Here is a 24477-nt window from a genome sequence, read left to right as displayed (position 1 = left end):
GTATAGAATACAAAAAATAAATATTGCATGACGCGCATTGTATCTTAAATATTTTCAGACTGAGAATTCGCTAGTTCTAAAATAAAGACTGACTGTAATTGTTTTACAATGAGATTTGCGTTATTTTTTATTCTTGTTTGATTTTTTTCGCGCAAAATCTCTTGTCTCTGCGGTCAGATTTATGCAATTTTGATGTCATTTCGTGGGTACGTAAGCACGATAAGCGAGATTTTGAGGTGTCTCATTCGACGATCTTCCCCAATCGTGATCTTCGTGATCGTAGTGATGCTGATGTTGTGCGTGTTCGTAATAGATAACTTTAGAGGGTTGGTTCTTCTTGATCTCTATCCAGAACCTAACAGCATTTAATATCAGCGAGATGACGGCAATTACGAAAAACTTGAGCTGGAAGTGCGTGCTGATGAGTTGTAGCAGCAGGCCAATCTTCGCTTTTATCAACATCATCAATCCCATGAGTTTCTGTATATGCTTCTTCTTCTTTTTGCCATATTTCTTTTTACGCGCCTCTTCTAGAAAATTATATATTCTCTGTTAGAGTATACAATTCCTTTGCAACACAAATTTACACATGAAAAAAGTAATTTGAACATGGAAGCAAATAATTGAAATCAAATTAAAAGTGAATATAAAGAGTAACATTTTTTTAAGAAGTGATATTCTAGCATCTTCAATAATGATTATTTTATTTTTGAATTTGTAATATATGGACTTATATATTAATTCCTTGACCAAACCTCAACAAGACGCAATCTGGCAAGAATATGGGAACGTAGTCTCCGTGTCGGTTGACCCACAAACCTATACCCACCTTAACCTATAGTAGATTTTGTCTGACTTTCGGGTCATGCAATCGTCCGTAACCGATATGACTTTCTTGAAAAGAGTCGTGCAGATCGCTTTGTCGTAGCCAAATTTTTCACAATGTTAAAAATATTTCTCTTTTTTTATATGCAACGATCAAAGGATAATCTGCGAAATGTCATAATTGATCTCCGTTCCATTTTCGCTCGTTGACAAAATATTAAATCGATATGAATCGCAGCGAATTAGCATAATGTCCCCGTCGAATTACTCAATTTGTCGTCGACAATTTGCTCAGAAGTACCGTACAATTTTTTGTACGCTCCAAAAGATAACAAAGATAATGTTTGCGGTACCGTTATTGTCTATTTGACTAATTGAGATTTTTTTGGGAAAATAAATAATTATCTTAGAAAGATAAAGAGACGAGAGAAAGAGCGATTTTAATACAATCGTGGCGTCGCGGCTATTCGGTAAATAAAAGTCCCCTCCAGATCGACATTTTTTCTTCTCGTAAGATTTGTGTCTGTTGACTTTTGCTGGAAAAAATAACTAAGACAGGTGAACGAATGCAATCGGTACCGTTACCATCGATTTGCCTAAGTGTCGCATAGCATTAAATTAGAGTAAACTGCGTTACAATATCGACACGCGCACGCGAACACAATCGCGTGCAAAACATTTAAACATCTCACTATTGACCCAGACGGGGAGACTTTGTGGGACCGATCACGCGTTAACTTGCGGTTCACCTTGTCTCTTCGGAGCGTTAGTTCTAATTTTTACGTTTACCACGCGATCGCGTCCAGCCGACGTTAACGTTATGCAAAATACACGGGACATGGTTCGTTCACCTTTATAATTTATATTCGATATCCACGTCTCCGAACCCGCGAAACTCACTCCTGTTATCAATATATAGGATTTGCCATAGGATTTGCTTTATTATTTGCGTGATCTAAAATACGATGCGCAATTGAATGTTATTTATTTATAGATCCCATTTACGATCATCGATAGCACATCTCCTTTTATTGGAATCATTTGCGATGGCATTGCATGACATTTTCATTCCGCGTTCACGACGTTATTTATTACTTGAATTACGATACTTTTAATTAACAACATTTATTGCTGTATTAGAGTTTGTACAGTATTTTTATATGATGTCAATTAATATTTTACTAATAGTGGCAGTAAGCTTTACTGTAAATAGAAATCGCAGAAAAAGCTAATTATCATATAGATGAAGTTTACGTTAAAATTATTTCAATTCTCACATCCGCTTTCTCTCGTTTTACTTAAAGACTCATGGGAAGTCGATTACAATAGCATTTGGGGAAACTAAGAAAATAAGATACATAAGAAGTGAAAATCGTCACAGTAATTTTTAGTACTCCTAGATGAACTGACTTCCTGTCGTTACATCTTCTATAAAGAAGGCAACTACGAGACGAACAAGAGCTAACTAGCCTTGTTCAACGGTGCTTCTCTGAAAGTACAAGAGAAGACGAACATACGCGTGATACGCGTTTTGCATTTCCGTGCTCATTAATTAAAAATTTGAATCGCAAAATTGCCGATTTTGATTTACGATAACTTAATTATTCAGCGAATTGATTATAATGTTTTATATTCATATAAAAATTTTACAAGAAATTATATAAATATAATAATTATATAAATTCGAAATAATAAATTAATATAATGATATTGTACATATATTGAACATATATATCAAGTATAATATATTATTGGAATAATGATAAGAAAGATGAGAAAATTTGATATTGAGAATTATATATGTATGTAATCGATATATTGGAAGAAAAAACGATAACGAATTAATATGTCGATAAAATATAAAAAAATTATAAATAAATAAAATTATTTAATTTATTATTAATATTTTGTTGTTCGATTTCTGATTCTTACCCACGTTATCGTCTTGACCACCATCGTCCTCTTCGATAATTCCTTCGGTGCCAGTCTCCTGCAGATCATCAATGACCTCCGCGATGATATTGCCAGCCTGTGCAACCACCGCGCTCATCGGCGGTTCGCTTTTTTTTCCGGTAACTTCCAACTCGATTTGGTCCAGGTTTCGAGCCAGTCTCGACCTTAGGCAACTTCCGGCGTTGTTTACGAACATACAATCAAGAATGCTGACGCCATCCTCCTCTTGGTTGCTTTCTTCCGTCGTTTCGCAGTGAACATACAGAGCAAGTCCGAGGATCAAAACAATTGACGCGATTATTCTCATGGCTTTTTTTTCCACCGAATTTGTTCGATTTTCACCAAGATCGAGGCGCACTGAGGATCACCACGAAAATTCCTGACTGTCACCTTCTCGTGCTCCGTTTTTTTTCGATCTTGACCGCTGATCGTGGCCTTGGGTCGTGTATTACAGTCTCAAAGTGGTTATGGAGCGTGCGTGGTCGAACATATATGAGACTGGTGTCCCTTCCATCCCAACTTCCGCCAATAGTGGGTTTGGTTTCGCGCAAGTCTAGCGGGCAAAACCCCTCCACCATGGTGGACTTTTGTGGACGTCACGACGAAATGTAAGTCATCATCCTGGAGGGACTCTGGGTCTTATCGTGGGTCCGCGATGTGAATGAAAAGGAATTCGAGTCGGATCGGATATAGCCGCTATAAATGTCGGCTAATGCGGCACGGCTTTGTAAATGATTTATACAGCAGCAATAAAGTCTCGGCAACTTTCATTCTCAATATTTCTCTATATAATTATTTTACTAGATTTCACGACACTATTTCAGACACTTCTACATTTCTCTTATCTTCTCTCTCAATATTTATATTTTTTTAATTTCTATCTTTGAATATTCTTTCTATTTTATTAATCTTTAATATGAAGACGAGAATAATCAAAATAAATCTATACGCGTTTCTTTTAATATTATTATTATTTAATCATCATTGACAAATAGGTATCTTAGGAAATTTATGAAATATTTTTTACTTTTTAAAACAACAATTTTCTTAAAGATTGAATAATTGGTTGCATCTCTAATTAATTCTAATGGCAATTTTAAAATAGTTTACAAGTGACTTGGCACATGTGTTCGACAAACTGAACGTGGATCGAAGACAGAAATTCTAGACAGCGGCGTATGCTAATACAACCCAATTCTGGCTGTTTTTATCGCTTTAAAAGATATCAAATCGCAGTGAAACGTTACTTTCGAAAAAAGAATCGCAGATTGCATGCATTCAATATATTTTTGAACGTTTCTGTAAATATATTCACTATACTTCGATTATATTTTTAATCGGGTTTAATCCGCTTGATTTATCATTCGATTATGTCGAGATGTACGTTGTTATTTTAAATTTACTTCAACCTCTTATTAGAAAGAGTGAAATATTATTCAACGTTAATTCGATTATCATAAGAATGGCGTACCGCTCTTCAAAACTTCGTAGTCACGCGCACGCGTCTGACAGCTCGACTGTCACAATGTTTCTCAATGACTTTTGTGCCGTTAATTAACCGCGAACACGAACCGTGGAACATGTAGTCAACCGTTTCGTGAATTATGTATCAATCTTTTGAGAATTTTTGTCTTACCTTTCACTGCACGATTATATTCGCCCTTTACGTATTTTGCTCGCGTCGCCTTAATCCTCAATTACAAGACGTAATAGGCATTGCGATGTGCGATCATAGCTTATGATAAATCGTATGTACGTGAGAGTGTATATGAAACCTGTCATATAATAAGACGAAATTGACGTGTAATATGTAAAAGTCCTATCACTCAAACATTTATTATACGTTCGTTTAAAACTTTTTTTTCCAGAAATGTAATCAATACTTGGGCAATTCGAGAAAAAGAGGATAATCATGTAAACTATAAACTAAGAATAAATTTGATGCAACAGAAATGCCAGTGCACAGTGTAAATTTTACTATCGTAACCGTTATTTACGTGACAGCTAAATCGCTATAACTAAATTCAATCACGCGAAGATGAATTTCAAGTCATTCTATTATAATAATAATCTCTGAAACATCTGGTCGATGCAAGTAGCATATTCGTTCTTTCTGTATAAATGATATATATTTATTATTACTTTATATGGCTAAAGAGAGAAAGATACATGCTTCGTGAACATGATGATTTTTCTTTGCGAGCAATTTAAAAATATGTATAAATTTGATAAAATATTTTTAATTGCAAATATATTTTTAGTCCTACCGCTTTTTTATCCGGTCTAGATACATTTTTATGATTTTTGTGCCTGTTTGAATTCTTGCTAGGAAGTAAAGAAAGAATCCACTCATATACAATTTGTTCCACGAAACGTATCGAGAATTTTAAGGAAATGAAAACTTGAATTTAACAAATTATTTTATCATAGCTTAATTTATTTTGAATTTATAACAAAACTTAATTTGAGTCAAAAGTTTTTGCACAGATGTAAGTTAATATTATAAAGAGCCAGGAAAAATATCCAGGAGATAATAAAAAAATGATAAATTATTAATTTATATGTGCAATTTATATTTTATAATATGAATTATTTTTATTGTAATTATTAATTGTATATTTTATTATTTTTTTATCTCTGAATGGTCACATTTATAAAATCTAAAATTTTACGAATTCTTAAACATAGCTTGATTATGTATTTTATATTATGTATTTAAATAAATGTTAGTACAGTTTTTGTAAAAAATTTAAAATAAAGTTAGAAAAATTCACATTATATAAAATCAAATTTACGGCCAGTACCAACGAAACAAGTATCCTTTGAAAGCATGGTTTTGTTCGGTTGTATTCGTCCGCGTGACGAACGTGATATTAGGCTGATGCCCGAATTCATTCGACAGATACTTCACCTGCGTGTCGACACCGTTTTCATTTCGCGACTGATAGTTGCCGTCTTTTCTTCCGTTTCGATAACCATCCTCGTGATGACCATGCGTCGTTATTGTATAGTTGAATCGATAATACAAATCATTTGCCATATTTTCCAGCACTCGATCACTCATGATTTTATTCGGATTGTTCTCTTCAGGCAATAACTTCGCAGCTCGTATCATGCTTTTCACAATGTCTTCCGCTGGTTGCTTCCTTTCTGAAATGTTTTTGGGAAATGTACAATTAAGTTTTTTTTATTTTTATTCAATTTTAATAGTCTTGTTTTACTTTTTATCTTACCATGTTTTACGTTTTCCGACAATATTTTTATCATCTGTTTCAATATCGGCTCCATTTTTTTTTGCAACGGCGTTTCTGTGATTGTCTTTGCAGGTTTTGGTTGTTCATCCACAATTGGAATCTTACATCCTCCACAAGCCTTCATCACAGCTTCCACCAATTTCTTTGCCGCTTCTGGTCTATCCTTGAATATTTCTTGTGCATCCTTCACTTATTAAGAATAGACAAAGATGTTCAAAAATTGAGGATGAGAGTCACGTGAAAACTTTCGGTTTATCATTTTAAAACTCACAACTCGTTATTTTCCGGTGTCTCTGTTTGGTGATAATAAAATCGCCATTTTTATCCGTGGCATATCCAGTCTCATGATAAACACCATCGGCCGTAATGAAACCATACTCCCCGTTAATAAGCCCCTCAGCATCTCGATGAAAATTAAGCAGAAATGTCACACTTAATTTAGTTATTCGAGAAGATTCGCTTAATATAAATTTGTTTTGCATGATAAAAATTTTGTTTTCTAATACTTCTTTTTGATTGATATACCTTTCTCTTCATATCTATGCTGAAAATCAACAATATTGAAGGAGAATTGATAAGGATTGTTATCATCCGCAAGAATCCCATATTGCGCGAGCATATAACACAGCAAGCACAGAAGGATGCATCGTTTCTTCTGCAATAAAAATCGCTTTAGGCGTGAAAATGTATGTATTTTCCAATCTTCTCCAGCCTTAGATCCTTACCACGACGGACGACATCCCGCGGAGATTCCTGCTGCTTCGAATTCGCGCGACTGAATGATGGTCGAGCGAATCCTTCGAGCATGCATTGGTGATGCAACAAACGAGAAAAAGATTCTCATCTTTTCCATGGATCTATGAAACGATTCGATGACGCGCATCGTAAGAGAAGAGGTAACGAGAAAAGGAATCGACAAGATAGAAAAATCAGAAGGCCTTTAACGTTTCTCTCAAGCAAATGCTTTCTGATTCACTATCTGGCTGAGAAATGATTACATGAAGATCATTAACGGTCGTAAATCGCAAATTGTATTGTCAGTGCGAATGGCAATTCTGGATTATAAAACTTTATTATTGTTTATATATTATTGTTCATATGCAATATTGGATTATGACATTCCAAACACATAGAAAATTATGAATGACACAAATATGCAAGAAAAAAACTGTTAATATTTATCAATCTTCTTTGTACAAGTTATTAGACATAACACTTCGTATCCTCTTAGAAATTGTTAGACGTACTATTTCATTATTTTTCATTATTTTTAAAACGCAATATTTTTTTTTCTATTAATATCAAAATTTTTGCTTTAAATTGTAGAATCTAGATATAATAAATTGATGATAATATATATTAATATTTATTAGTGTAAGATTGAATATTTTCAAATATATAATATTTTTATTTAAATTTTATTAATTACTGCAATCAAATTAATTTATCGTATGGAATTAATTAAAATTATTATTGCTGCAGATGTATAGAGATTAACTAATGTTTTTTTTTATAATAGATATTAACAAGCATAGCGTGAAAAGATAATTATATGGCGATAAGCTCGTATTTATTAAATGACCTTTCGTTTTATTTTTTTACATTTAACGTTGTCAGACATATCTTATTAATAGACAAATCAATAGACATATCTTATTAAAGAATGAACACTATACTTGTAGGAATGTTGTGCGGATAAACGAGATTAAATGCAAGATTAAATTAAATTAATGCACGTTCAAATACGTATAGGTCAACTAATGCGACATGTTGCCACATAATGTCAGAGTCTTGGAATTTTTAATGCTGTGTGCAGCATGGATAATATATACATAAAATCTCGTTATAAATAATTGGCTCTGATTGAAATAAATATTGAATGAAATCATCTGACATACATATATAAATAAGTAGATGATAATATTTTTATTATTATATGAAATATATATATATATATATATATATATATATATATATATGAATATATGAGATTTTTATTATTGGAAAGAATCTTTCTCTCGTTTGATATACATCAATGTTAATAGTCGAATTAATTCAGAAATTGTGTTTCAAAAATTTGTTCCTGAATATATGACACACGAGATATATATGTATATGTGTGACTAAGATTAGAAATCGCACCATTATCGAAAGTGACCGTTATATCCTTTTAATCATGATGAATTACAATTTCGGAAATAAAGTTTCGATGTCGTAATCAAAATTGATAATACAATTAGACATATTAAAAGGCATATCAAATATCTCACAAATTAGACATATTAAAAGACATATCAAATATCTCACAAATTGATAATGTGTTTATGCGAAGAAGCGAAAAGAAATTATTGTTCTCATTAAAATGTAATTAAATCTAATTTACATTTGATGAATATTAAGAGAAAAAGAGAGATTTTAATACAAACATTTAAAACTTGTATTAAGTGAAATGTTGTTCGAGATATTTAATCTATAAAAATATATTCGCCTGTTGTTCGACTTTTTCGCGACAATCTAGAACAAAGTGAAAAAAATGAGACATTCGATCGTGGAATATCGAATCGATGGAAAATCAATGGATCCAAATACCATCACGTAGTATTGTAACTCGATGTTTACCCGATCTGACTATTCCGTGATGAGCAAACGCTTAATTCTCAGTTGTCGCATAGGTATGCCTTGTGCATCGTGCACTATATACTCTAGAAAACGACATACCGATCTGATTTGTATGACAAGGTGTCGATTTACGAACGACGATCATCACAGCATACTAAAAGCATTGTTCGCTGAAGGTGGGTTTCTGGCACGTATACGCTTCGCGAATATCGAAGTTTCGAAGATTCAATTCACCGTTGACGGAACTTTTAATACACGCTATAATTAACGTGTTTAATCGTTTGTTTATTCCTCTTGTTCGCGCGTCAGAGTTCTGTTTGTCTTTAAGAAAGTTTTTACGACATGTTTGATGGGAAGCGCGGTGGAATTTTAATTTCGATTTCGATGTCGAATTTACCGAAAGAGAAATGAGAAAACTTGAATGGGTACGCGTCTGTATATCTGCAAGAATCTGGACCAAAATGCCGTTATGTGAGGCTCAAAGTAGGTCAGCCGGCACTTTGATATCGTACTTACCTTCCGACCAACCGACATTAATAGGAGGTAAAATGATGAACATGCAAACAGCGAGAGATTATTATATATTTTTTTCAAATTATATTTCAAATTATATTTTGAAAACGAATAAATAATAAAATATATATCAATATATAATAAATAATTTATATATAAACGCATGTATAAGTGGATACACTGAAACCTCTCAAAAATATACCTCTTAAAAGTATATTACATCCCTTCCACTATTCATTCCGGGATGTGAGTAGGAGAAACGACTCACTCACGTAGCAATGCATTAAACTGTGGGTGCAATATCACTCCTAACCATTTAGAAAGGACATATTCATGCAAATCTCGCGAGGAACTCTTCCGTAAAATGATTCTTCTACGGCCCTGAATTTAACAGTAGTGAGGGTAACCCATTGGAGTATACCAGAGTCCCGTACGGTCTATTTTTGAAAGGGGGTTCCAGTTTAATATAATAATTTAATTAATTTTAGTTTTTCTTTGTTGCTAGACGAGTTGCTCTCTATATCACAGATGTCTTTTATATATTTGAATATATTAAATATTTAATTTTTATATATTTTAATATATTCGGAAACATTCAAAAGCCACAATTGATCAGTCTTACGTGATGAAAATATGCATTCTGTTCTTATATTATTGTACATTCATTTATATACTTCATCTACCAAACCATTCATCTTCGTCATCTTTTTGATAATTGTAATTATGATGATAATGCGCTGGATGCTTTTTTTTGTGAATCACAACTACCTCCGAATTTTGCGCATTTCTGATCAAATTGTAAATCATTATTGCGATTGCTAATTGCGCCACCATAATAGTCTTTAAGAGTGACATTTTGACAGATGCTATGGCACCCGGTAGGGAAAATATCTGAAAAAAAAGTTTTAGATTATATCATCACAGATTTTATTTTTTTTCTAACAGAGAATATTAAAAGATAAAGTAAGAAACCTGCATAACAAACGGCGCCATCATCATCATGTATCCAAATTTCTTTAAAGAATTTTTCTTGCTTCTTGAACTCTGTATTTCCGTCCCTAAAAAAGAAAAATATACTCTAGGTATTTTTCAGATGACAAGAAAAAAATAGAGCAAATACCTTGTAATAAGTCTTGAATTTTCACATGGATGATGATTTTATCATCCGTCAACAAAAATTTGATTCCCGGGAGGATTTTTAAACTTTGCGTTTTATTAAAACCTATTTGTGTGTTATTTAGCTTCTCTTCAGCCTGAATTAACAGTTTTGGTGATGTTACCAGCCAAATAATAATATTGTAAATGAATAATTTTGTCCCAACCATGTTTTCGAGTTTAGAATGGATTTATGTTGACTGAAATAATGAATATTACATAATATTCAGAAAAGATAATTTGTTCCTAATTAAATTTAAAAATATTAATATCTGCAAGTTTTTATAGAAAATAACAATTCTATGTTTTCTTAAATAATTATTTATAAGAAATATAATGCAATTTTATATAATTTAGCTTTATTATTATTCTATAATAAAAATTTTACAACTTACTTTATATGAAATATATGTTATCTTATTACAACAAAGCTTAGATATGATAGACGATTCTCACTCACATTACTTCCACAATTATCATACATTTGTGTGTGTATTATATTATTATTAACTTACTATAACATTATTAAAGTGAGGCTATTGTTTTTACGAGATTCGCTTATATTAATTACACAAACATTTCACTAATATGCGAAATCATATATATCGAAAAACTTTTTGACGATTTTCACAAAATATTTAAACGATCTTTTCTTTGATTCGCACAAATATAAAATGCGTTGTTCTCGTATTCGCTTGCCACGCAGACTGCACTATGCTACGCGAAGCGCAGCAGAGATATTTTACTTTTTTTATTCAGGTACCCCACTAAGCTGGGAAAACTGGGTCCCCTTTACTAGAGAACGCTATTTATCAGAAGAAATGTGGATATATCATACTTAGTGATTCGCTACAGTAACCGCTCGCTGGTAAACATATCGTTTTTAATAATCTTTGGGTAAGACTTTATTAAAGATCGTATGTTTTATATAATTTTTAAGATCTTCCTATTGTATTTACGAATTATAAAATTTTCCATTAGTCTTTTATTGATCTTAAAAAATATATCTTAAAATATTATATATATTATATATTATAATATTTTAAGATATATTTCCTTAAGATATATAATTTTTTATCATATATGGTATAATAATAATTTTCTTTGTTTCCACAATAAATAAATATATATAATTTATAATAAATATATTACAATATATTCGAGAACATATTATTACAATGTGACCAATAAATATATTTTTACTGATATAAATTACAATTCTTTAATGATATAGCTCGTTAATAAGAATTAAAAAACCATAGATACAATAATCAGCCTAATACGAGCTAAACTGCGGATGATAGGTCAGTTAAAAAAACAAAAAAGTAGAAAAATGTCGATAAATCGCATTTATTAAGAGAGCGACTAAAAGTGAGACGTTTCGATGCTTACTTGCATCTCTTCAGTCACGAAGTGTTAAAATTCAAAATATGGTGATTGCATCTCGAATATAGGAAGTCAACGTGTGTTGTGTAACAGCTTGGTTTCTGGTAAAAATATTTTTACTGGTAACATGTGAGGTATGCGGTTTTAATTCCTAAATATATAAATATTTTTGGTTTTGGTATACATATATGTAGTAAGAAATTTGAGATTTAAAATTATACATATTTTTCACGATTGTTTACAAACCAAATTATAATATTTGCTGTATTAAATTACTGTTTGATATATACATTTTTTAATTCGTCATGCAAAGTGCATAGGATATTTACGTATTTTGAAGATTTATTATGTGGCATATTTCAAATCTATGTGTGCAAAAATATTATATTGTATTATAAATTATTAATAAATTATTAAAAATCAAATATTTATCGTGTTATAAAAATGTTATTTGTATTTCCTTTAGGAAAAGAAATCTATAATGATTAATTATTTTCTTCGGCGATCTTATATTAGTAAATTATGAGATTCCTTTGGTATATTCATAAAAGTGTAGCTTACATTTACACACAAATAAAACACACAAAAGAGCCGTCGTTATAGCATAAAATCTAAGATTTAAATTAATGTATATCCACGTACTTATTTCTCAGACGAAATATGTACAAATAAATATTTGCAAAAAATATTTTGGATAACGAAGAATATGGCTAGGATAAATATTAATTCATAAATTTATCAGGTATTAATAAAATTATTCGAATAAAAGTTAATAAATAAAAAAAACGAGAATAAATTATACAAATAATGTAGATTCTATTGAGTACTATTGATTTTAAAATATTCTTTTTGTTCTGATTCGTTAATATAAAGACTTGATAACGGATTCGTTAATATAAAGACTTGATAACGGAAAAAAAAATTTTATATGATTTATCCTTTTTAATAATAATGACTCTCGGAATCACTTGCCGGTATCCAGTTATGATACATTTGTGGGTGAACGTATGGAGGACTATTATGAATGTGTAGGTGAATTGGTTGCGATGATGTGTGCCAACCGGAATGAAATTTCGCTAGAAAAGTACTGAGTTTAAGTATCAGCAGTATAATGCCTGTAAAAAAAATATGATACATATTAAAATAAGCTATTAAATTTTTCTTATAAAGTGAAATATTCTCATGAAAATTAAAATTATTTGATAAGAATAAATTTTTTTTAAATATCACGTAAAATAAATTGTTATAAAAAATAAAAATTAAAATAAAAAATTCCAAGATTATGATACAGTCTTGTAATTCATGATAATAAAATCTAATATTTTATTATTTGTAATAAGAAATGAGCAACGTAAAAAGATATATTCTTAATTGAAACAATTTATCATTAATTGTACGAACTAACGGAAGGAGCAGAGTTATTTGGCAAATCTAATGCTTATTCAGATACTGAACTCATAGGAAAAAATGGGCCAGCAATATCACCTAATCATGTATGCAGGCTACGCTATCCACAAGATATCACGGATACCGTTATACATTTCTGTGGCTGACACTTTTCACTGCGCACGAAAGTAACGATGCTTACCGACGAAAAGTCCCTTTACAGAGATCGCTGTCAATACCATCAACATTGTCATCATTACTCCCATTTTATATATCATTGGCATCAACATCAACTGCAATCTTCTGATCCCAAAAGTACGAGCTTCTCCAAATCTCCCAATATCTGTAATAAAAATATTAATAATTAATAATGAGATATAATATATTTTACACGATAGCTGCGATAGCAATAAGAATAATTGATAATTAAAAATTATTTACAATATATATATATATATATATATATATATATATATATAATTTAAACAGTATATATAATATACATTAATACATTCTAAAAAAAGTAAATACTGTACTAAATAATTATATATTTTGCACAAAAATGATTTTAATAAAAAGAAACTAATAATAAAATTACATATAATTACATATAAATTACATATAAAAGAATATAAATTACATATAAAATTATATATAAAAGAAACTAATAATAAAATTACATATAATTATAATTTTTTTAACTCACAGACTAATATTTCTAATTTACACATAATATATTGTCTTATTATAATGGATATAAATAAAATTATATCCTACCTTTATCTTTATTTTTGAATACGCTATCCAGTATATCTCGAGAATGTTCAGGATTCAGCAGCGATGGCTTCGAAACTAATTTTAGTCTCGTAATATTGAATCGCACGATTTTGTTATTCTGTCCCGTTGAAAATTTAATATTCGCGGCACTCGTTGCAATTACATTTTTCGTTATTATAAGTACCAATAGCACGCACGCCAGGATCCGGCCAATCGCCTTCATTCTCAGACCGGTTTTCCACCATCCGGACTCATCGACACTGATGATCTTTTTTCTTTTGACCGATCTTTTTCGCTCTGTCTCCTCTTGAATCTCTCGTGCCGGACTACACGAAATGTTATTCGGACCCGTACGCCTCACAGTGTGAATCCCTCCAACAATCACCGAGCTGTTTGAACTCGAAAGAGAATCGCCCGCTCGCGCTGCGCATTAACTTTCTGCGCAGCTCTTTCGACTTCTTCGGTGCCGATTTTGAGTGATTGGAGAACTTAAAAATCGTCGACCTGCAATGTAATGTCAGGAGGCATTCTCTTAATATCATCTATTTTTTTATAATAAAACTACGTTTTACAATAATTCTCGCCGATCTGTTGTTGATGTAAAATATTACTTAGAATTATTAATTCTCATTTCTTTAATATATTATTTTTATCTGAGCAATATTATATCTTGAAGAAGAAGAAATTTTGGGAATAATTTGTTCTCTTTTATTTCTTCAGACTTTCATTTCATCAGTGTCACGGTTATCGTGCAATGACCGATCATGTGCGACTATCACCTAGAAAAGGAATAATTACAAGAGTATGTAGGAATGCCAAGAGCATGTTTTTAGAAGCAATGCATCGCTTCACAATTTTCCGATGAAATTCGCTAAATTTTTGTAACTTTTTTCACATACATTATTGTAAAAATATTTTACAATCCATTATCGCAAACAATGAGCAGATATATTTTTTAATATTATTTTTAATTACATTTTTTTAACTTTATTTAAGTATTTTTATTCTCTCAAATATTGCAAGGTTCTATAAGCGCGTTATTAACATTTATTCATATGTGCTATATTATTGTAACTGTAGAATTTATTGTTACTGTAACTGTAGAAATAAGTGGTTTACCTTAATAATGCATGAGAATGACAGGGATGATTTTGAATTTAAAAATTGCTTATTGACATGACCTCATAACGAGATAATATGAAGAGCGTTGTGCTTGATAAAATTTATTAACGGTCTGACGTTAAGTGGCTCAAAGAATGGTCATGGTCATGGTCATGGTCAATGATTGACGTCACAGATTACCTCAATATATTTAATATTATCAAGTAATAGAATTTTTTTTACTTTCAACTAGTTACGTTACTTCCACATATCTTATTTGTAAGTAAAAATAATATGTAAAAGGGAAAAAAGTCAAAATTACTACTAAAGAAATTGCAATGTCTTCTTTGTAACACAGAATATAAATTTTGGAAATTAAAAACAAAAATAGAGATGTCATGACATAAAATTATTAATAAAATAGAATTAATTATGCAAAACAATCATGGTTGGAGTAATAAAATCGCCTTGAACGTTGTGGACGCACCGTAAGCAAGCAGACGGTAAAGTTAAGAAATGCAATACAGGTTTATTGCATCGTCTTTGTATAGTGAATCCAGTACTTGGAAGGAACGAAGAGAGGGAAAAAGTAGGGAGCATCGCGCCGACCATCTTGGAAAATAAAGTTTCCTATAAAAATGCATTGCTCTCCGCTCTCCAGCCACCTCTACTAGGATGCCCCTTCTTTCTGGCCATTCCTTCCAGACTCGATTTCTTCAAGGACTAAAAATTCAACCCTTTACAAAGTGAGCATTGGAAACTGGCGAATGAAACTATATTAAATATAAATCTGAAACTTGGTTTATTTATGTGATACCACCCAAATTTACAGATTCATCTTGTCGTCTTCGATTTTCTCTTATCTATTTAAAGAGTTATGTTAGATATTCGCACATCATCAATTAATTTGATTTTTTGCATGCAAATTATAGCTTCACATCCTATTTTGAAAAATATAGACAAGATTTTTTATTTATCAATATAGGGAATATTAAAAGTATATTACAAAGTAAACATCCAAAACAATACTTTTTATCTTTCCTAATTTTCTATTAATAATAAATAATAATTTATAATTAATATCATTTTTTATTTTAATTATTATAAAACAAAATACGAGATTTATTCAAATACCAGCAAAAATATTGTATTTGAATTTTTATTCTAAATTTGTATGTTTGTTGATGCGTATATAAGTCGATCTTCACATACAAAAATGCTGGATAGCTAACTATATATACGATGCGCATTTCTCATTCTCTTATAAATATCATTCTTCCTATTATATGTACATTTGTATTAAATTTATTAAATCTACTTAATTGTCTCTCGAACGATCTGAAATAAACTTTCTCAGATTAATGAGGATAGATAATTCATATCATAAATACACATTCATTTGCGCATATTACTTGCGGAAATCGCGTGTTTGAATAAATCGAGCGATCGATGCATTCCATTGCCATTTCCGCGCAGGAAACACAACCGGTCGGCGACAGCGAACTCGTCCGCTGCGCGAAGCTCGTTACTCCGCAACCCCGAAGAGGCACGTAGAGGGGCATCGCAAAAATGGAAATGCCAGGTTGTTATTCATCTACAGATTCACTTCTTCGTCTGTGAGTTAACCGGTGATCTCAGTGCCGTGCTTTAGGAGATGGTATGTGTATCACCATACGTGTGGTATGGCTGACCATGGACCGGCTCAGAAGTGGCCGAGACATTCGCCTCTCGGCCGCGACCATGAGAGCACTCAACTCTCGACGCCCACGGTCATCCACGAGCATCCATCGTCTCGTGCCTTATACTATCTACCTTCTTCTTCTGCTTTGCATCCTTCACGACGTACAAGCGCGAAGTGTGCTTCATGATGACAGCGACATCGTTGCGGATCAAGTGCACGGTCAAATTTCGGAGCCTTTCGTGGAGGTGAGTGACCCCGAGTCTGACGGCGTGGAGAACGCGAATCAAGCGCAAAGAAAGACCTTGATAAAAACAGAAGAATACGTTAACGACGAGAATGTTAGTGAGGAAGAAAGGAAAAATCCAGCGGTAGAGATATTCATCGAGGATCCTGACAAGATTCAAGTCGAAGCCGTTGGTGATGAAGGTAGCGTGGCGAAAAAACGGCGGAGGAATGATGTGAGTCTTCCTGGTAAGTTTGTGTTGCAGGATAAGGAGGAGAATGTGCAAAAGGACGAAGGTATTCGACGATTTGATGCCCAGATCGAGTCCGATGATATTGAGGAACCGAGTCAACGAAAGATTTTTGATATCATCGCGAATGTCCCGAATTCACAAAGAGACGCTATTGAACGTGAGAAGCAACTAGTCAATGTCGAGCAATCGCACGCGGAGAAGAACGTAAAGTCTAGCGATGAAGAAGGAAAAAAGTATGCAGAGATTTCCCCCGACCTTCGAAAGAATTTGGAAAACGTCGCGAGTTTGGAACAGACAGAGAAAGTAGATTTAAATAAAAAAGAGACGGGACGAATCGAAAATTCGGCGAAATATAATTTAAATGCAGCACAAATCGAGAACGTTGATGGCGCAAACGAGGAAATACATAATGACCTGCGAAGCTTGAAACTTGTCCATGCGAACGAAAGTAAAAGGAGCCAAGAGAAGCATATCGCCGATGAGACTCCAAATAATGAGAATATCAGTGTCCAAAATCTCGATCCAAACAGAGAGGATAGACACTTAGCTAGTGGTTTGGCTAAGTCCAAGTATAAGAGTTCAACTGTTTACTTGAATGCTGAAGAAGGCAATTCGCCTGGTAAAGAGCAAGAATCGATCGTGAACGGTCAGATAAAGAAATTGATATCCATACGAGACGACGCTCTAGAATCTGTTGATAATAATGCGACACAATCGGAAAAAGTTGATCAAGAAAGTCTTCTTTCGGAAAAATTAATCGAGATTGATATCGTTGAAAAAGACGAAGAGATTCGCAATCAACGTAGCAGTGAAGTGAAAGATAAATCGAGTCAAAGTGAGAATATTGATCAATCAATAGAGGTGCCTAACCGTCTTGAAAAATGGAAGGTTCAAGCAACGTTGTTTCAGGAACAAATCAAGAATAGAACGTTTCTTCAATATTTAAGGGCTCAAACAACTGAGGTGTTTTCTGATATTCCGAAATTCACGGAAAACCAATTGTTGGCAACTTTGGAAAATATCGCACTATCGCAGAAATCAGCATCGAATGAAACGTATCTTGCCAATTTGAACGCAACTGAGCTAAGCAAGAATCAATTAGAAATAATAAAATGTGCCGAGCAGTTGATAGAAACAAAGCAGCGACAGTCCTTCGTGGCGAACGTGGCAGAGTGCATTCGCAATCTTAGTGTTTTTAATTGTTTGCGCATCTTTGTCTGGCCTATCGTACTCGATAATCTTCCGGAATCAGTCAGCCAGTCTCTGAACAATTTACCGATTGAGATAAACTTGATCGATTTGTTTCAGGGTAACAGAACAAAGTCTGCGAGATCGGAAAGCAGCGTCCATCATCCGAGATTGTTAACACCGGAGTCTGTCGTCTTCAGTATTTTGAGCGGAGCCTTGGAATCGATAGCCACCTATGATCTAGCACCGACTTTTATCGATCCGAAAAATGAAACTCTGAGAAGACTTCTCACTATCGGTCAGCTTCAGATTCTTCAGATGGCCGAGAAACTTCTACCTGGTGAAATACGCCGCGAGTACTCCGACCGGATGTTCTCATGCGTGCGCAGATTCGAGTATTTTAGCTGCGTCAAGTATTTCGCTTGGCCGATGGTAAAGCAATATTATCCAGCTCTACCGGCTTTCCCGGATTATCAGAGTTGGTATCCGTCTATAGCATTGTACCCGCAATATCCCATCGTTCCGTTTCCAAGTTTCGCGGAAACCTCAGGTGAGCTTCCAGAAGTCATAGAGGCCGACGCTACGAGAATGCGAAAACCGGAAGCGGTAATTATCAATATTCTTCAAAATACCCTGAAGGAACACGCAAAGGCACCGCCTCCTTCTATTGTTCATAACGCTGATTACGTTGCTCTACTTTCTCCAGAACAATTATTATCGATTCAGATGGCCGAACAGCTTCTTCCTATTCCTTATCGACCAGAATTTGTTCAAAAAACCGTGAAATGTATTCAGGAATTAAATTATGTAACATGTATCAAATATTCTACGTGGCCAACGATCAAACAGTTATATCCCAGTCTACCAGACATTTCCGGTTGGATAACCGATAACTGGCAGTTGCCCAGTGTTATCGGTTTTCTGCCGGAATTTCAGCTGTCGCAATTTCAGCTGCCAAATGTATTTAATATTTCCTCATTTATACCATCATTACCAGGAATTGGTAGCGGAGGAGATACAACCACTGAGCAATCACCGGAATCGGGTAATACTACTCCAGAAGGATCGCCTAGTCGTCTTTCCACAATCTTGTTACGTCAAAAGGAAGCATCTTCTAAAGCATCCAGCGAATTAGAGAACAAAGTCACGGAAATTTTAACGGGAGTACGTAAATCTTTGAAAATGTCAACGTTGGAAAATACGCCTGTGATCATTAGCGGAAATATAATAATTTTAACGAGCATTACCGAGAAACAGATCAACATAATAAAGTTAGCGGAAAGTCTTGTACCACCTACAGCACGGGCTGCTCTCGTTGCACAAGTTTTATCTTGTCTTCAGAACAATGAATTTATCAACTGCACAAAGAACGTAATTTGGCCTGCAGTTGCTCTTTATGTTTCTAACTTACCAGAATTTCCTGATTTGCAACAACCTCCGCAACAAGAAGATCAAACGTCGTTAAAGGACAAGAACGCTTTGCATTCGAATATAAAAAGCCAGCAGGAATGGGATAAATTGCAAAACGAAGCGAATTCTAACGTGAAGATTATTTCTAGAACGAAATTTCCGCAAAGTAATAGTCCTGTGATAAGCGTGACCGGTACTCGATTTGTGCCGATATTTACAGAACATCCCGAGTCGGTGATACTCAACATTCTCAGGTCAATCCAGCTGTCATCGCCAAATGTACGAGATGATCACCATGTCAAGCTTGCTAGTACGTTGCGATTAGCAGATTTGCTTAACGATCGGCAGTTGAATATTGTTAATACAACAGAAAGCTTGTTACCGGATGCAGTTCGTCCTGGCTTCGTCAATCGGATGACAGAATGTATTCGCAAGAATAATTTTTTGACTTGCTCAAGAAATGTATTGTGGCCTGCTTTATTGGAATATTTCCCTAGGTTGCCCAACTTCCCAAATTTCGGAGCGCAACCTCAAACGAGCAATGTTAAGCCTGTCTTACCGCAGAATCTGACTGATTCATCACCATTTTCAGAGACTGATGTTAAGGTTAATCAGCACGGAGACGCTACTGTTACTATCACTGACACCAGATTCTATCCCGTTTTTTCGGAACATCCGGAAGGTGTGATTCTGAAAATTCTCAAGGCCGTACAGAGCTCCACATCGGGCACTTTGTACTCCATTACCTCGAAATTGCCGGAAACGAAGAATTACTTTACGGAAGAGCAGGTTAACATTGTTCATGTCGCGGAAAGCCTACTGCCGGAATCGGTGAGATCAGTTTTCGTAGAGCGAATAGTTAATTGCGTTCGAGAAAATTCATTTCTCCATTGCACGCGAGACATAACTTGGCCAACTATCGCTCAATTCTTTCCAAGACTACCGAATTTCCCCGACTTTGGAAGTCAAAACGTGCTGAGATCGAAACTCGATTCATCGTCGATTTTGCTACGAAATACTTATTCAGAGAAAGCAACGTCTAACGAAAATACATCGAAGATTGATGTTGACGCGATCGAAGATAGAATAGAAAGTATATTAAAAGAATTGAACAAAGATTCGACGTTTCGTTTTGAAGGCTCTTATTTAGACATCAATAATCCTATAATAAACGATCTTTTGACTATTCGAGAAAGAAACATCGTCAGATTAACAGAGAGAGCGATACCGGATTCGATACGTCCCACATATATAACCAACATGCTGGAGTGTATAAGGAATAATAACTTTATAACTTGCACTCAGCACATTACTTGGCCGACCTTGAAACAATTTTCACAATTTTTACCGAACTTTGAAGAGCTGTTCGGTCAACTTCCAATTCCCGGATCGGGTCAAGGTATTAATCAGATTCCAGGCATAAGTCAACTTCCTGGCGTGGCAGGTCAAATTCCGAATTTTCCCGGAACTTTCGCTGAAGGCTTACCTAATTTACCTAGCTTACCTAGCTTGCCTAACTTACCTAATTTTCCTTCATTTCCCCCTCAAATGTTACCAGGTGGGATTCAAGTTCCTCAGGTTCCAGGACTTTCTAGCTTTGGCAGTTTAAGTTACCCGCAGTTTACAATCTTATCGGATGCATCACAGGAACCAAAGTCACAAGAACAGACGATTCTTCAATCGACAGTAGCAAATGATAAGAAGACAAACCAGATAAGTGGAATATCGAGAGCTGCAAACACTCCGTCAGTAGGTGAATCAATCTTATCCGTTAAACATAGACTGACTTTTTTTTCTCAGTATTAAATTTTTATCAATTTTTAATTTTCTTTTATTTTTCAGGCGAACAAGGAGTCGTTCCTGGATATCTGGGACAACCGTCGGACATTCTCATAGATATTTCTAAAGAGAAAATCCAATTATCCGATATTCGGCAACAAAAAGATTCGAAATTTGTTCCTGCGGATTTATCGTTCAAGAAACATGAAAGAAAAAAAAGAAATGCCGATCAATTATTAAATTCTTACTACGAGATCGACGAAGAGATTGAACCTATCTCAGAAACGATGATAAATAACACGTTTCCGAATATCACAGAATCTGAATTTCTTCAACTTTTAGTTAATATTTCGAATTTTAGGAAAGCTTTAAAAAACAAACCCCCCGAGAGTCCAAAGGAATATTTCGTGGATACATTAAATTCTACGGTCAAGAATTCTCTGACAGCCGATCAATACGAGATCTTAAAAATGGTAGAAGATTTTAACGAGCACACCGCGAATCGAGGTTTTATGACTCAGGTAGCTCAGTGCATACTCAGCTTGAGTTTCATCAGATGCGTAGGTATTTTTGTTTGGCCCATGATTGTCAATGCCGTGCCATCTTTGATCGGTTTACCGTCCTTGCCATCATTGCCTGGTTTCGGCTTTCTTGGAAGATCAACAGAAACCGAAGTAGAGCGTTTCTTTGGCATGTCCACGAATAATTTCGAGAAGGAACTGTTAATGAGAAAAGAATCCACGGAAAATATTCTTTTAGATTGGTATAAGAAAGCGATGGAGGATAAATTTCAGACGAATCTAGGTTTTCTGACAATCAAGGGCTATGGAAATGGCGAACTGGGCATCAGTTTCAGTGGATTCCGCGAGGGTAGAGCTACGAAGATCAAAGACAACAAGAATTTACCGAGTATACTGACAATTATTAGCGACATCATGGAGGAAGTACTGGATCAACGACCGGACAATGAAAAACTTAAAAAGGAGAAGGAAAAGAGAGAGAGAAGCCTAGTCGATGTGCAAGAAACAGACTTTCAATTTTTGAAAGACAGCGACGAGTACGCGGACATTAAGCGATCTATAAATGATGATCAGATAATCACAATGTTTCTGGATAAGATCAAGGCCAATGCGACGGATTTTGCTGATGGTAATATTGCTCAATTCCTCAATGCGGAAGATGCTTATAATGCTTTTGGCGAACTCTTTGGAACTCGCTTGAACGAAAAGTTTGCAGACAGATTAAAGATTTTCACCGAGGAAAATTTGAAGAAAAATAATCCTGAGGACCATGTGACGGAATTAAACGCAGAAGAACTAAAAGTAATACCCTTAAAAGGAGAGATAGCTTACAATCTCGAAAAGGAGTCTACAGAGAGTCATGAAGAACGCAAAAGAGAACATCGCGCAAAGGAATTCAGATCTTTCATCAATAAGTATTCTGATAAGCTTGTAAGGAAATTGGAGAAAATCGAAAATTCAGAAAACGAAAATAAGATCACTGAGCCATTCCTCGACAAGAAAACGCATTCGGAATTGAGAATTCAGTTGCCACGTTTGCGAGAAGACATTATGTCCAGGAAAATTACGAGCGCCATGATACATCTCGGAAGAGAGCTGAAGATGAAGATGACCGCTATGATGCCTGGGATCGGTTTTATAATAAGCTTCCTCATTCAAACAGCTTTAGCTCATGCGAGAGCCGCCGCTTCTATAGCTGGAATGATTAGTAATATGGCCCTTGCATCGGCTATATTCGGTATGCTTCGCCAAAATTTATTTGGAGATGAAAATCAAAAGATTAAATACGTCTACGACAATGATAAGACCGGTCCGGGTATTACATGGCCACACCATTATAGATCCTATCATAATGGAAATTAGTATGGAAAATAGTATTGATTCGCTTGATTAAATCCATTTATCCTATTTTGATGTAAACTATATTAAAATCTTGTACTAAGTATCTCGTTATAAGAGTATTATTAATACATTAATACAATCACTGTTGTTTCCTCACAGTTTAAATCAAATCGAATTTTATATTGGATTAGCTTTAACTTTCACATTAATATCACAAGATAGTTTTGAGATAATTATATGTTTTAGTTCAATGCAATCTTTGCGTTAACAAATATTTGCATTATTATTTCCTGAAAATAAAATCAGACAAAATTAGACATAAAATTTTGTACGCATTTTATGCGTATATGTCTTATAAGTTGTCGATAAAGTTAATCTTACATAGTAATACAAGCTTCGAAAATAGAATATATATTCTTTAAAGTTAGAATATAGATAATTTAAAACCTGAAGAAACGGTATTTTTTTCCTAGATAATTGTGGAAACATCCCTCGCAAATGAATTGTGAAATAGGAAAAATATATACCATTTCGCAGGAAGTATTTATTTCATTGTCATGGGGTTTTACGGTGGAGGGTGACATTTCTTTCTTAAAGATCATATAACAAGTATGGCATTAAAAATGATGCGATTATACTACAGAATAGATATTGAACTATTAGCATAGATTTTAAAACTGACGAAATATGCTCTTTATGCTATTTGATTGAAAATAAATGAAGTGTAACTATTTTGTACAATTGCTATTGTCCCTCTCCTCACACATATTATGTATATAACTATTAATTAATTAATAAGTCATTTCACTTTTAGACTTAATATCATATGAATCTTTAATTAGAATTTGCAAAGTTTTGTAAAAATACAATTATATTGTAATTGATATAGTTTCTTGCTCTTATAAATTGTTTAAACTATTAAAAAAAACAAAAAGGTAGATATTTATAATACAGGTAATAAAGAATTTTATAGAATCTGATTAAGAAATATATTAAAATAATAAATTAAAATAATATAAATATATAAATAAATATATATAATAAAATTTTGCATATGTATTTGCATCGATATCAAAAATACTGGCTCTACAACTTTCAAGAAAGAACCTTGA

At 33.6% G+C, this 24477-nt stretch overlaps 5 protein-coding genes across 6 annotated transcripts; 1 reads left to right on the top strand and 4 right to left on the bottom strand.

The window, feature by feature from the left end:
* Positions 1-11: 11 nt before the first annotated feature.
* LOC105259225 lies at positions 12-3240 on the bottom strand. Its single transcript, XM_025415530.1, has 2 exons — positions 2758-3240; positions 12-530 (listed from the first exon to the last, which is right to left on the bottom strand). The coding sequence occupies exons 1-2, from the start codon at positions 3083-3085 to the stop codon at positions 196-198; spliced, it is 663 nt and encodes a 220-aa protein (XP_025271315.1). The 5' UTR covers positions 3086-3240; the 3' UTR covers positions 12-195.
* A 2188-nt stretch (positions 3241-5428) lies between these two features.
* On the bottom strand, positions 5429-6876 carry LOC105259232 (protein lethal(3)malignant blood neoplasm 1). The gene is given in 6 exon segments (XM_011271058.2): positions 5429-5928; positions 6012-6221; positions 6304-6435; positions 6558-6687; positions 6758-6819; positions 6822-6876. Coding segments are annotated over 6 exon segments (948 nt in total). The 3' UTR covers positions 5429-5569.
* A 2939-nt stretch (positions 6877-9815) lies between these two features.
* Positions 9816-11260, bottom strand: LOC112639956. Of its 2 annotated transcripts, none has more exons than XM_025415511.1 (4): positions 10715-11260; positions 10285-10519; positions 10137-10222; positions 9816-10055 (listed from the first exon to the last, which is right to left on the bottom strand). In XM_025415511.1, the coding sequence occupies exons 2-4, from the start codon at positions 10487-10489 to the stop codon at positions 9840-9842; spliced, it is 507 nt and encodes a 168-aa protein (XP_025271296.1). In that variant the 5' UTR covers positions 10490-10519; positions 10715-11260; the 3' UTR covers positions 9816-9839. The 2 variants fall into 2 exon arrangements, with proteins under 2 accessions (XP_025271296.1, XP_025271297.1); XM_025415512.1 differs by having other exon boundaries at positions 10835-11260.
* Positions 11261-12540: 1280 nt separating this feature from the next.
* LOC105259227 lies at positions 12541-14206 on the bottom strand. The gene is made up of 3 exons (XM_011271051.3): positions 13869-14206; positions 13294-13434; positions 12541-12820 (listed from the first exon to the last, which is right to left on the bottom strand). The coding sequence occupies exons 1-3, from the start codon at positions 14089-14091 to the stop codon at positions 12648-12650; spliced, it is 537 nt and encodes a 178-aa protein (XP_011269353.1). The 5' UTR covers positions 14092-14206; the 3' UTR covers positions 12541-12647.
* Positions 14207-16538: 2332 nt separating this feature from the next.
* Positions 16539-24086, top strand: LOC105259233. The gene is made up of 3 exons (XM_011271059.3): positions 16539-16551; positions 16621-21477; positions 21567-24086. The coding sequence occupies exons 1-3, from the start codon at positions 16539-16541 to the stop codon at positions 23384-23386; spliced, it is 6690 nt and encodes a 2229-aa protein (XP_011269361.3). The 3' UTR covers positions 23387-24086.
* Positions 24087-24477: the final 391 nt, after the last annotated feature.

The sequence above is a fragment of the Camponotus floridanus genome, unplaced genomic scaffold (assembly GCF_003227725.1).
Source record: "Camponotus floridanus strain SB8 unplaced genomic scaffold, Cflo_v7.5 scaffold121, whole genome shotgun sequence".
NCBI lineage: Eukaryota > Metazoa > Arthropoda > Insecta > Hymenoptera > Formicidae > Camponotus > Camponotus floridanus.
Note: the sequence above shows the minus strand (reverse complement) of the source record. Positions and strands in the feature narration are given on the sequence as shown.

Coding starts and splice junctions, on each gene's coding strand:
- LOC105259225 (XM_025415530.1), bottom strand. CDS start 3,085: ATGAGAATAATCGCGTCAATTGTTTTGATCCTCGGACTTGCTCTGTAT. Junction 531..2,757: donor TGGTCAAGACGATAACGTGG/GTAAGAATCAGA, acceptor ATAATTTTCTAG/AAGAGGCGCGTAAAAAGAAA.
- LOC105259227 (XM_011271051.3), bottom strand. CDS start 14,091: ATGAAGGCGATTGGCCGGATCCTGGCGTGCGTGCTATTGGTACTTATA. Junction 13,435..13,868: donor ATTCAAAAATAAAGATAAAG/GTAGGATATAAT, acceptor TTTTTATTACAG/ATATTGGGAGATTTGGAGAA. Junction 12,821..13,293: donor TGTAAAGGGACTTTTCGTCG/GTAAGCATCGTT, acceptor TTTTTTTTACAG/GCATTATACTGCTGATACTT.
- LOC112639956 (XM_025415511.1), bottom strand. CDS start 10,489: ATGGTTGGGACAAAATTATTCATTTACAATATTATTATTTGGCTGGTA. Junction 10,223..10,284: donor AATTCAAGACTTATTACAAG/GTATTTGCTCTA, acceptor TTTCTTTTTTAG/GGACGGAAATACAGAGTTCA. Junction 10,056..10,136: donor TGGCGCCGTTTGTTATGCAG/GTTTCTTACTTT, acceptor CTTTTTTTTCAG/ATATTTTCCCTACCGGGTGC.
- LOC105259233 (XM_011271059.3), top strand. Junction 21,478..21,566: donor TGCAAACACTCCGTCAGTAG/GTGAATCAATCT, acceptor TTTATTTTTCAG/GCGAACAAGGAGTCGTTCCT.